Raw genomic sequence first — 13,149 nt, forward strand, 5'->3', positions numbered from 1 at the left:
TTTTTTTTTTTCTTAAATAGAAAATGCTGCACTTTCACCTTGGACCATACAAGATCTGGGCATCTCCAGTTCTGTCAACCAAGAAATAAAATTCAAAAGTAATTTCTCCTTTTTGTAGGATAATTTGGAAATTTGCTTCCTACTAAACTACAGAATGATGTGTGAAATCTGAGCAAAACCACACACATGTGGATTTTGTTTGTTTTCCACAATGTCTGAACTTAAACAGGATGAATTAGAGCATGGTGCTAATGACACCAAGGTTGTGGGTTTAAACTCCATATGGGCCATTTACTTAAGAGTTGGACTTGATGATCCTTGTGGGTCCCTTCCAACTCAGAATATTCTGTGATTCTGTTTCTGTGCATACTATTATGGCAAATGTAAAATGTTGAGGTAAAGCCCAGAAAGACTCATGGCTTCCTATTAATACAGAACAACTAAGAGGAATATAGTAAGCAGATAGGTTAGTGAAAATAGATACATGGAATGGAGCTGATGTGTCAGGCAGTTTTGTTATTACAGTCGGGAAGGTGTTAAGATTTTACCTCCTACTCTTATAATTAGTAAGAGTCTTTTAATTAATTTGTGCACAGCAGAGTCACAGGATATAAATAAAAATGCTAGAGGCATATTTTTCTGTGGGTGTGTTTATTCTGTTAGAAGATCACTGTTAACATGCCACTTGATATGGGACTTCATCACAGGTTGAGATAACTCACGTTTTACATTGTCTAATATTAACCTTTTATTCAGTATTGTTATTACCCCAATTGCTATTTCGGAAACTATATTCTGAAACTCTGAAAATGTAAAGACAAACAAGTAAGCAAAACCCCATTTTTTTCACAAAGCTCAAAATTAGGGACAGCATGTCTAGTCTTCCTGTTTGTTGCTGTCTCCATTAGGTCCATATTGATAGTGATTAAGACAATGCTGCTCTATACTAACATGCTGTGTTTTGGTGTGTTCAGTTATTAGTCTGTGATCATTATTTCACTTGCATAGGTTTTTACTTAGTACAACTAACTGTAATTATCTGTCCAATATAAAACTGGATCAGTTAACTAATGGTTGGAGAAGTTTTCAGTACCATGTGTAAGATTTTGGGGTTTTATGTTTGGTTTGTATTTTTTTTCTTCTCTAATTCACAAAAAGAAGCAAGAATGGTAGGAGCTTGGAAAAACACAAAGAATTAATGTGCTGTAACAGAATTTCAGTTTTAATACATCAGAATCGTCCTAAGTATTTAATCAGTCGGTCAGGATCTTGTTACACCTGTGTTTACAGCACGGGAGTTTGACACAAGTAACAGCTCCTGTTGTGAAGCACGTGACATTAGAGAAGACCAGGCCTGAGATGAACTAACACGGTGAAGGAAGAAAGCATCAAAACAGTGTTCTCTTCCTTTTTGGTAATTCTAGTGAGTGTTGTGTAAGTTTCTGAGCTTTATAAAGTGTGATAATCTTCAAATTAATTACTCGAAAAGTACTAATCTGGAGTAATCTTAGAGTCAACCACTCCCGTAGTAACTGATTATGACAATTCTTTAAAATTATTGATGCATGAAAATATATTTTTAAAATTACAAGAAAAAAAGTCTGAAGCCCCACATTATTAATAACACTCAAAATAACATCATAAGAACATGAAATTTGGGGTATTTTAAATCCCTTGTGATGAGGGTATGAGGTTACAGAAATATTGCCAGACACAGGTGTAAGAAACATGGTGGAATAGAAGACATTAAATTAGTTTCACAAATTTGGAGCTTAGCAATAAGACAAATATTTCTAAAATTCATTCTGGTTCACAATATTAAAAATACATTTATTTAAAGGAAATACAGTAAATAGTGCTTCTTTGTCTTGATGGAAAAAAGCTCTGGTTTGGCTGTTGTTAAAATTTATCACTTTGTTGAGTGCCCTTCAGTTTTGTTATACTGTACCAAACATTTATCTAAATGAAAGTGTACGAGACCCAGAGTTGCCCTTCAATCACTATATCCTTTATGAATTAGAGTTCCATTTATCAAAATTACAGCAAGAGGAGTAAGGTCTCACAGGGCTGTCTCATTACAAGGCTTGTAAACACTGTCCTTACAAAGAAGTGGTTTAACACCTAACAAATCAAAAAGTGATTGGGAATAGAATTTATTTGAGATCATCTATCTTCGGAAGACGTGCTGTACTGAGTGCACTTCATGGCCTTTCTACCCATTCATCAAGAAATTAACAAGCGAATACCACAGACCACCAGATCTTGGATCCTGAAATGTGAAATATGTTCAAAACAGATCTGTCACAGATGTTCTATTTTTATATTTCAAGATGACTTCAAAAAGGTTTAAAAATAAGAGAACCTCTGCAAGTAAGAGTAAGAAGAAAAACAACTCGTCTCTTTAAAACCAGACAACAAACTGAATAAAAAATTATATGACATAAAACTATGTCTAGTATTGTTAACAATGATATAAAAAGGAGAGATGAATAAATGAATACTTGATATTTCAGTGTGTTTGAAAAAAATCAAAACTCAAATTGTTTTTTTCAAAGCCCCAGCAAAATTATCATGAAATTAAATCCATGTCCAGATATTTAAACCTTTTTTAACACACAAGGAGTCTGTATTTTAAAGACACAAAATGAAATAAATAGACTTAGTTCCTAAGTCTAATTGGAAAATGTTTCAAACTCATTCAAATAAGAAAAAAAATAAAATGAAACTAGATGTCATTTCAAGAAAGCAAGGTTGTGACACTGGAGTGCACAGAACTGGAATTGGCAGATGCTATCAGTTCTTGTCCTTGTCAAGTTCCTTCTTAAGGGATGTTTTAAGGGATAGACTTAAGGGATAGACTGGGATTTGGAAAGGAGCCTTGAAATAACCAGGGAAGTATTTCTTAAAACTACATTTTGCAAAGAAATAAAAGGAAATAAATCACTCAGGTTGCACCGAAGTCCAGGTGAAGTTGAAACTTGAAGGCTCTGTCTTAAACATATTTAAAGAAAATGTACATATAGGACTAGATAAGCTATCAAAAAAAAAAAAAAATCCCTCTTTTGTTACACCTGTTATCATCTTGATTATTTTTGTAAATATGCATGTTACAAACTGGCTTCCTACAGTAACTTCAAGATAATTGAAAACAGCTCATCTTTAGAAAAAATTAAAGAAACCAACCACCACTCCTTTATAAAACATCAACTTCCACGGAAGGATGTGTATTTTATATATCTGAAAGGCTGTATGAGCTGCACAGTAAACTTGTACAGTATTGCCAAGAATTTACTAATCTCTCTTCCAGTGGCATTATTTTTCCTTAAATAGAAATTATTAAGCATTCAAGAAAACCCCAAAACAACCACAAAAGCATTACCAAAATCCCTCAAAACCTAATATTTTCTCAAGAACAGGAGAATCTCAGGCTAACTTGCAACTACAGCCCCTAGAAGTATTTAATACAGGTAATATTTCATCAGTTGGGGATGGATGGGTGAGTATTTTTATTGTAACATTTGAATTTTTGCCACTCTACTTTCATTTAAGTCAATGAATTCCTAATTGGGTTCTGTAGGTCACAACAGGTTTCTAGGGATGCAATCTACTTTTCAAAGACACTGTAAGTGTCCAGATCCCCCTAAACTGACCCTAAATAAAACTTTAAAATTATCAGTACAAACATATTGTTGATTACATTTATGTTTATGTACACGTATTTCATTAGACATTATACTAATTAATATGCTTTAGTTGAACACAGTGAAGGAGTTTTCTGTTCTCTCTTTACTTCTATCCATTTATTATATATTCAAATTTGGTGTATTATACTTTTTCTCTCTGAATGTAGTAAAAATGAGGCTAAAAATATGGTTAATTTTAAGAAACATTTGCTTGGTAATACTGTAACCAACAAAAGGAGACTACTGCTTCTTATAAAGTTGTTTCCATAGTTTACTTCAACGAATTACCGATAAGGCAATTTATGCAGTGAGTCCTCTTTGATCTTTGAGGAGAGATGGCAGTATGGAAAGTTAACCTCATTTTAATGTTACCTAAATATACTGACAGGAAATTCTAATGTTTCCAAACATCTGGAAATCTGCTTCATGGGATGGTGTTCTTCTTTTCTAAAAGAAATCTTTTTCATATACTGTCTTTTACAGTTTTATGTGGCTTCTAAAGGAGCATTTTGACATAAGTAAAGTCTGTTCTTTTTACGGTAAAATTCTGCATTTAATTAAAAACTCTCTTTTATAGTGGCTAAAGTAGAGTTTTTGTGAAGCTTAGCTCTTCTCAGAAACTTTTAAGGGTAAACTTGCTTTCTACTCCTTACAGATCACTGGAATGTACTGCTCTGTAGAACACTGTTTTCCTTGCTGAACTTTAATCCCATAAGACAGTTTTTAGTATTTTATTAATAAAGGAATTCAGAATTAGTTCCTCACAAGAGGCTACCTGACAGGTTGTGATGTGAACCATGAAATTATATCACAGGTAAAATATAATTTATCAAAAGAGTTTGAAAGAATAAAGCTTTTTCTTGAAAGAGATTTTTTTCTTTTACAGGAAGAACTGAGCTTACCTATGCACAGAATTAAAATGTAACACTATTATCTACCTTTTTTTGTTCATTTGACATTAATAATAGTTGAAAATACTTAGAAAAAAGATTTGCTAGATAATCTTCCTGCTTTATATATTCTAACAGTTTAAACCCCTGCTATCTTTGCTAATCTTTCCCAACTTGATTAGGTACCAGGACCCTTGCAGCAGTCACAGTTATGCAGAGCAGCTGCCTACGAGTCTGTAAACTGACCTCTACAAAAACCAGTAAGATTAAATCATCAGCATGGTGACCACTCCATCTCAGCCTAGTATCTTTCCATAAGACTACAGAGCCAGCCCTCCTAGGACTGCGCTCATTCCATGGGAAATGTGCACCAGGTATTCCTGGGTCTGCTCAAGAGACTAATCTGGCTTTGTGTAGCAGCCTGGTGCTGGTATATCACGATGAACTGTCCCCACCTGTGTCTGCTGGAGTTGCTATTTAAATTGCAATATGTTTCTGGAACTGGCAGCTTTGACTGGCATATAATTTAGTTTCCCCAGAGAATCAGAGAAGTGACTGTTAATAAAGGAAGGCTGGTTTTAATAGATTTAATAAAAACCAGAGAAATCTAAATCACATTTTCATTATTAAGGATCTTTGAAGAAATGAGGGAGAAAAACTATGAAAATTGCATAGAAATTAAAAATCGCATATATTTGTACTGGAAAATACTTCCACCAGAAGTAAAACCAAATCACATTTTTGTTTTCTATAATAAATACCTGAAAATTTAATCATAGACATTCTATATACCTAATATCTGACCAAATTATCTTCTTCATGTAAGTAATTTATAAATAAATACTTTACTGCTGTATATGTTTTCCTCTTTCAAATTCTCAGATGTTTTGCATTGTAAAATGAGACTGACACAAGCTATGCCACTGAGGAGACTGAAAACACAGGCAAGGCCAAAATGAACATGTTTCTCAGATATGGTTGAGGCTTTTCAAACAATAAATACTTGTAGTTAAAGTCAGAATGTTGTATATTAATAAAAAGATCCTACATAAAAATAAAGGTGAAAGTACTATGGTGGGCACTCATTATACTTTTTAGTTTACAGATAGGAAAACGCATTCAGAGTGGTTGTGAAATTAAGTTTTAGAAGTTGTCAATATTGCCATTATATATATTTGAGATTTCAGGAATTCTGAGCATAAGAGAAAGGACCCTGCAGTGATTCAGCACTGACTGCAAACAGCCAGCAGGTGACAGTCAGATATGCCCAGTTCAGCAAATGTTTCAATGTATTTCAGGCTCCTGAAAGGCAGTCTTCATTCTCACTGGAAACAGAGGAAGTCCCTCTAATGGGAACTTTAAACAGTCAAATGTTTATATTTGGATTAAGATGTAGTTTGCCACTGTAACTTGTACACAAAAGAATGGATTCATATTTCATGACTGATGACCTCTACAAATCCCTGACAGTTTGAAAGGCAGCACCTTGGCATATTCTGTAGTTTGACAAACTACAGAAAGAAACCAAATTCTGCTGTGGATTGTTTCAACAGGCAAGGATGATTCACAAGCAAAATAATTAAGAGCAATTAAATTTTCCTAAATGTCTTTCAAGCCATTTTACAAAAGTACAGTAAAAGCTGAGTGGAAAATACCTACATCACACCAACAGTTTTTGCTCAGTGGAAAGGACATCAAGGACACTTGCAAGTAAGAGAATTGGATCAATATTAACGTGATTTTCATTTCATGCTTCCCCAACTCCAGTAAGCTGACAATATACTCTGATTATGTGAACTGCCTCTGAGTAACATAGAAAAGGTTATTAGAGCAAGAGGTGGAAATGGAATGCACTTTTTATATTGACAGGTCTGCTAATAGAGTGTACTGATTTTCAAAGCCATGCAATGTGTTTTCACAATTTGGTTTTGACAGCAAAAAAGAATTTCATTTATCCTTAATTCAAAATATTCACATGTAAGCAAAGGTTTCATAAGACAGGCCACTGAAGAGGGTAATTAAACTATTTCAATAGAAAAATTCAATTAACAGGTAAGAAACAAGAGGTGATTGAATTTAAATATGTATGACATGATAATGAAATAATGAAATAAATCTGCTAAACAAGGCATTCTATGTTTTTGAAATAGCATCTGATAAAACCTTTATAAGATGACATAAAAGTGAAAAATACATCTGTGTCATGTCTTAACATTCAGGCCAGGATTATGTTTGGAAAGTTTTAGATTAGTTCCTAAGCACACATCCTTCAGAAAAAGCCATGTTCTGACTCTATTTGCTTGCAGACCCTAAAGCCAGGATCAATGTTGTTGGACTTCTAAAGTGGCACACTCCATACTGAGGAACTGCACCCACATATGCCGGCCTTAATTTTGCTCTCTGCTCCCAAAAAATTCTAATTGAAAAGGCTAATAATGACAAAGAAATGAAATTCTCTTTGGAAATACAAACACTTGATAAAGCAGTGGCAAGTAAGGAATGTCATGGCATCTCTCAAATTCCATGAAATGGAAGTGGCATCCCTCTCTATGGAAGCTCAACTCAAGCTATCCTATGATTCTATGATTCTATAATTCTAAGAAATTTGATCTTAACTCCCATACTACGGTATTCTATCCCCAAAATTTTAACCCTTACCTAATATTTAACAATTAGTGCCTCCAAACCATGAGATTGGTCCAAACTTGAATATTTTTTAAAAGAAAGTACATACTCATCATGGCTAGGCTTCGCGAACGAAGATTTGGGAAGGGCTCTACCCACGTTTCTTGCAAGCGCGTTGGTGGCTAAAAAGGCCAATACGAGAAAGGCAAGTCCGGTTGCAAAAGACACAGCAGAAAGACTCCTTAGATGGTATATTCTGCAAGGCTCGATTCTTTCTGCGTTGTCTTTTCTCCTCAAGACTGATCCTGCGCGCTTTCTCAAAAGCATCAGCAGCGTTATAAATGGTCTGTCTCCAGGCCTCCCGATTAGAGGCCAGAGTAGACCAGTTATGGTGATCAATATGCCCGAGGCTGAGTTGTTGCTTCAGGGAGTCCTTGTATCTTTTCTTCGGAGCTCCTCTCTTGCGGCAGCCGGTGGCAAGTTCACCATAGAGCAGGATCTTAGGGAGGCGGTGGACCTTCATCCTGGAGACGTGCCCTGCCCATCGCAGTTGCGTTCTCAGTAACATGGCCTCAATACTTGTGATTGCTGCCTGTTCGAGAACAGATGTATTGGTCACATAGTCTGACCAGTGGATGTTCAGGATTGTACGGAGGCAGCGTTGATGGAAGCGTTCTAGGAGACGCAGGTGGTGGCGGTAGATGACCCATGATTCGGAACCATATAAAAGAGTAGACAGCACAATGGCTCTGTAAACACTGATCTTGGTACTTTTCTTCAAGTGTTTATTACGCCATACTCTTTTATGGAGTTTTCCAAAAGCACTATATGCCTTCGCTAACCTGTTGTCTATCTCCCCGTCAATCTTACCATCTGAGGAGATGAGGCTGCCTAAGTAATTAAACTGTTGGACTGATTTGAGTTCTGATTGGCCGATGGTGATGTGGGGATGATGGAGGACTTCCTGAGGTGCAGGTTGATGGAGAACTTCAGTCTTCTTTAAGCTGACTTCCAGCCCAAAGAGCTCAGCAGCATCTGCAAAGCAGGATGTTAAACGCTGCAGGGCTGCTTCTGTGTGGGCGACAAGGGCAGCATCATCAGCATAAAGTAGCTCCTGGACAAGATGGTTTAGGGTCTTAGTGTGGGCCTTCAGTCGCCTTAGGTTGAATAGGCTTCCATCAGTACGATATCGAATGTAGATACCATCCTGATCATCGAGGTCTGCCGTGGCCCTTTGGAGCATCATGCTGAAAAAGACTGTGAATAAGGTAGGAGCGAGAACGCAGCCTTGTTTCACACCATTCTTTATTAGAAAGGGCTCAGAAAGTGTGTTGCCATATCTGACTTGGCCGTGCTGATCCTCATGAAGTGAGATGATCATTTTAAGGAACTTGGGGGGACAACCTAAACGTTCCAAAATCTGCCAGAGACCTTTTCTGCTCACAGTATCGAAAGCCTTGGTGAGGTCGACAAAGGTTACAAAGAGATCTTTGTTCTGTTCCCTACACTTCTCTTGCAGTTGTCTGAGAACAAAAATCATGTCTGTGGTGCTCCTGTTGGCTCTGAAGCCACACTGAGATTCAGGTAGAATTTCTTCTGCTATAGCGGGTATTAGTCTGTTCAGGAGTATTCTTGCCAAGATTTTGCCAGCAATGGAGAGCAGAGTAATACCACGGTAATTTGAGCAGTCTGATTTAGTACCTTTCTTCTTATACAAGGTGATGATGACTGCATCACGAAGGTCTGAGGGTAGTTCGCCTAGTTCCCAACAGCGCACCACAAGCTCATGAAATTTAGCATGGAGTGCAAGGCCCCCATGTTTCCAGACTTCAGGTGGAATTCCATCAACCCCAGCTGCCTTGCCGATTTTCACCTGCTGTATGGCCTTGAGGGTTTCTCCTAAAGTGGGGGCAGTATCCAATTCGAATTTCACCGGTTGTTGTGTGATGGACTGAATGGCTGTGTCTTGGACTACACGGTTGGTACTGAAAAGAGACTGAAAGTGTTCAGACCATCTATTCAGAATGGAGGTTTTATCTGCCAGAAGCGTTTGACCATCTGCACTGAGTAGTGGGCTATGGACTTGGTATGTAGGCCCGTATGCTGTTTTGAGGGCCTCATAGAATCCTTTGTGATCCCCTGTATCTGCACAAAGTTGAGTTTTTGATCTGTAGTATTGTGGTCTGTCTTCTAATTTTTCAGTTCTCCCTCTCTGTGGTAAAAGCATGGGTGATTATGTCTTTGCTAGAAGGCAATTTTGCCCCTCATCACTTAAGCTTTTGCTATCAGATCCAAAACAGATCAGCTCTTTGGAAACAGCCACTGTACAGAGACATAATAGGACAGCTAAAAAATTCATTCTCTAGCGCAGGGAATGAAGGTGTAGGAAATAAGTTTAAAATTATTTTATAGTAGCTATTGTAATTCCAGTAGTTAGGTAACCATTTCAATTTCTATCAAGACTACTTATTTACAGAAGAAAGACTCAACAGCTCACGATCAGTGCTTTGAGAGAGCCATTTGACGATGTCTGAAATTACTATTGCTTTCTGGAATGGTAATCTTTTCAAGTGAAATTCTGCTCTTCTGAGACATACAGAAGGACCATCTTATGCAGTTTTTACACAGACAAAATCTCCTAAACATAATGTCACCTGTAATTGTTTCATAAAAGGATTGTCATCATTATATATAAATAAATTTGTAAATATAAAAATGTCATTAGAACATCTAGATTTTCTTTCTATTATGCTGCCTTTTGTGGTACAGTTCCAACTGTTTCAAGTGTGCTGCACTGTGGTTTCTATCTGTACAAATTTCATTTTGTCCTCACACAGATGACCACATCTTCAGAAGTGGTCTACATATTTTCACTTCAGCAGTAACTGGTGGGAGGAACTTTTTATATTTCAGGGTCGACCAATGCCTATAGCAACACTAGACAAAGGGTAGCACCTACAGGATATACACATTTGTTAGGCAGCAATGTGGCCCTAACACCGGGATATTTGTGTTTAACTCTTAGTGCTGCTAAGCGACCACATTCTAGTAACAACAGACAGCACTTCTGTTTGGGCCAGGCTGCTGTAAATATATAATCTCCTCCAAGTTAGCAATTATCTAGCAATAGCAATTATCTGTCAAAGTAATCTATCCATGTAGCAATTATCTATCAAATTAAAATCAAAGCTTTGCTATTTCCTTGATTTAGAACAGATTTTTACTCTGCACTTTTTTTAAAACTAATTTCTTTTTAATTCTTATTTTAACCAAAAGTAGTTGCAGTTATAAAATGTCTTTGTTTCATGCAGTCTAGAAGATGAAAAGGGAAACAGTAGTGGTACACAAAATATCAGCGATAAAAAGATTTTGAGGGTCTGTCATTAAAACAGCTCAATCAACAGATAATTGACAAGATTTCCATTGTTTTGTCTCTGAAATGGGTGAATGGTAATCACTGTCCCAGGCAGAAAGCCTGTGTCTGTATTAAGGAAAGCTAATTCACAGAAATCTTAGCAGCAGTCAGCAGTAAAGAAAAAAGGAGAGCAGTATTTTATTTCACTTTCCATTAAGTTGCCACATGGGGTCTGTGACATCTTTCATTCTGCTTCACAAAGATTACAAGGAGCACAAACCTTCCATGCAACTGCAGGGATACTTGCAAAATTTCTATGCTTATGTTAGATTTGGAAGCACTAGCAACACTGTTTTCCTCAGCTCAGATGAGAGCTGAGCTGCTATTTAGACAACAGGATCAGCTTTTTTATGGGCATAGGATTGAATGACTTGTGCTATATGGCAAAAGAGACACCAATAAAACACACAAGCATTATGCACAGTTCTTTCAGCTGGGAAAGTATATCTATTGTAGATGATGTTCAGGACGTTATATAAATACTCTGGGAGATGCACTCTTCAGGCACACAATAAGGATAAGAAAAAGGTCATGCCACGATGTAATGTACATGATATGAAAAACAAAATTAAATAATTGGAAACATGCATAATATGCTGATACAATTCTTAACAAGATGTCTTCCTTATCATGCTGGTTAGTGGTATATTTAACTTTTCCATAAAATGTATTTGGCTTTTAATAGAGTACTTTCACAAGGTGTTTCTTGATACCTGCCCTGTAACTTGCACCACACTGAAACTCACAGTACTGAGTACTTTTCGTGTGCATTTCAAAGCTAGCGCTATAAAATAATGAAATGCACAAAATAAGTGGTATTGAAGAACTCACTCTACTTGTAAGGATATGGAATAGCTAGTGAACACATACTTTAATTTGTGTTTCTTGTGTACAAATCTTACTATTTACATAAGATGTCTACAGTAATGCTAATGTGATATAATAGAAATAGATTTTACGTCATAAATGCTAAATAGTGCAATGTAAAAAGATAAGTCAAAACACTTAGGTATCTTAAAATATATATTGTCTCTGAAAATGAATTCCTTTATTTTCAAAATCTATACATACCAGTTCCATTTGCTTTGTGAAAGACAAGGAATCACCTATATTGAAGAGATTCCCACAATCTGATCCTGTTGACTTAACCCTTGCAAGTAGCCCAAAGTCTTGCAGAAACCTGAGCCCGTTGCCTGAAAGCCTGTCATGTCTCCTATTGACTGTCAGAAAGAGTGGGACAGTAAAGTCTTTTAAAATCTATACTGTGATCTCCTAACTCTAGGCTGCAAAGGTTGAGGCACTGCTGAAATAATGTCCCTCCATTCCAGCCGTGCGCTAGGGAGGCTGTCCTAGCCTGGTCTTCAGAAAACATAAACGATACATATTTCCACTTACATACAAAGTCCTGCAGTCAAGACATCAAGAATAAGAAGACTGCAGAAAATTAAGAAAAGGAATATTTTGTGTTTTATCTATAGCCAAAGAAGATTTAAAGTGCTTTTACTCCTTAATATGGAGATTTAAAGCACAGAAAATAGGAGATAAGAAAAGCACGTATTAAAACCTGAGTCCCGAGACCTGAATTCACCCAGCTGTGAAATCTGTCCTGAAGGACTATTACTAGACTTTCACTGACAGAATGTTCTTCTGAAATGTTTCTCTAAGATTCACTGAATATACATGGGTCAAGAACTTCTATTTCTTTGTCAGTTATATATAGAAATGAATAAATAGATAAAATACATCCATCACATGGATTTGAAAATATTTATCATCATAGTAATTTATGGGGTTTGGTAAATAAATTACTTTCATTTGGCAGAATGGACAGATATTGTTTATTCTTTTTACATGAAAATATAATGATAGAAGGGAGAAAAAGGAAGCTAGAATTCTGACTGTCAATGCTTGCAATTTTTAGGTCTTAGGAATGGTTTTCCAGGCCAATTTGATTACTTCAGGAACACTCTGGCACCATATACTTTCAGATTAAGAAGTGAGAAACATAGGTAGTTATACTAACTGCTGGTAAAAAGCCAGAAAACTCTGCAGTAAAATCTATTAGCTCAGACCTATAACAGCAGCTAAAATTCAGGTCATGCCGGATAACCTGAAAATCTCTGAGGAAAGGCATTTGAAACCCAACACGGAGGTTTTGAGGGAAAAGTTTTCATATCCTATTTGGCTCCGTGAAAAGTTTGAATTAGAATCAAGACAGAGATTCTGACATTCAAGAGTTGAGGAAATCATTAGAAAAAAAATGGCCATTTAATGAAACTGTTCTTAAAACTTATTATAAAGCTGCCACAAAAATTCCTATGCTAGAAATACCATATAACAGGAAGAAGATATTTAGAGACTGCAAAGTACTAATAGGATGCAATTGCATCTCATTTTCATCACTTACTCAAAGAGCAGAAGCTCAGACACTGAGTGTTCAGTACAATTCAGTTCAATAGTGTTCAGTACTCTACCTAAGCAAATTCTATTGCTGTTTACATCTTGAAGGTGCCTTTCATTACATTAAAGTGGGTTA

At 36.4% G+C, this 13,149-nt stretch overlaps 1 protein-coding gene across 1 annotated transcript in view; it reads right to left on the reverse strand.

Annotated features, from left to right (window-relative positions):
* The window catches only part of NBEA (neurobeachin), a 451,136-nt gene that overhangs the window by 145,670 nt on the left and 292,317 nt on the right, over nucleotides 1-13,149 (reverse strand). The window contains exon 40 of the mRNA XM_027677697.1: nucleotides 11,685-11,833. Within this exon, the coding sequence (XP_027533498.1) occupies nucleotides 11,685-11,833 (149 nt within the window). The remainder of the gene's footprint in view (nucleotides 1-11,684; nucleotides 11,834-13,149) is intronic.

The sequence above is a fragment of the Neopelma chrysocephalum genome, unplaced genomic scaffold (genome assembly GCF_003984885.1).
Source record: "Neopelma chrysocephalum unplaced genomic scaffold, ASM398488v2 Primary Assembly neopelma1_43, whole genome shotgun sequence".
NCBI classification, from domain to species: domain Eukaryota; kingdom Metazoa; phylum Chordata; class Aves; order Passeriformes; family Pipridae; genus Neopelma; species Neopelma chrysocephalum.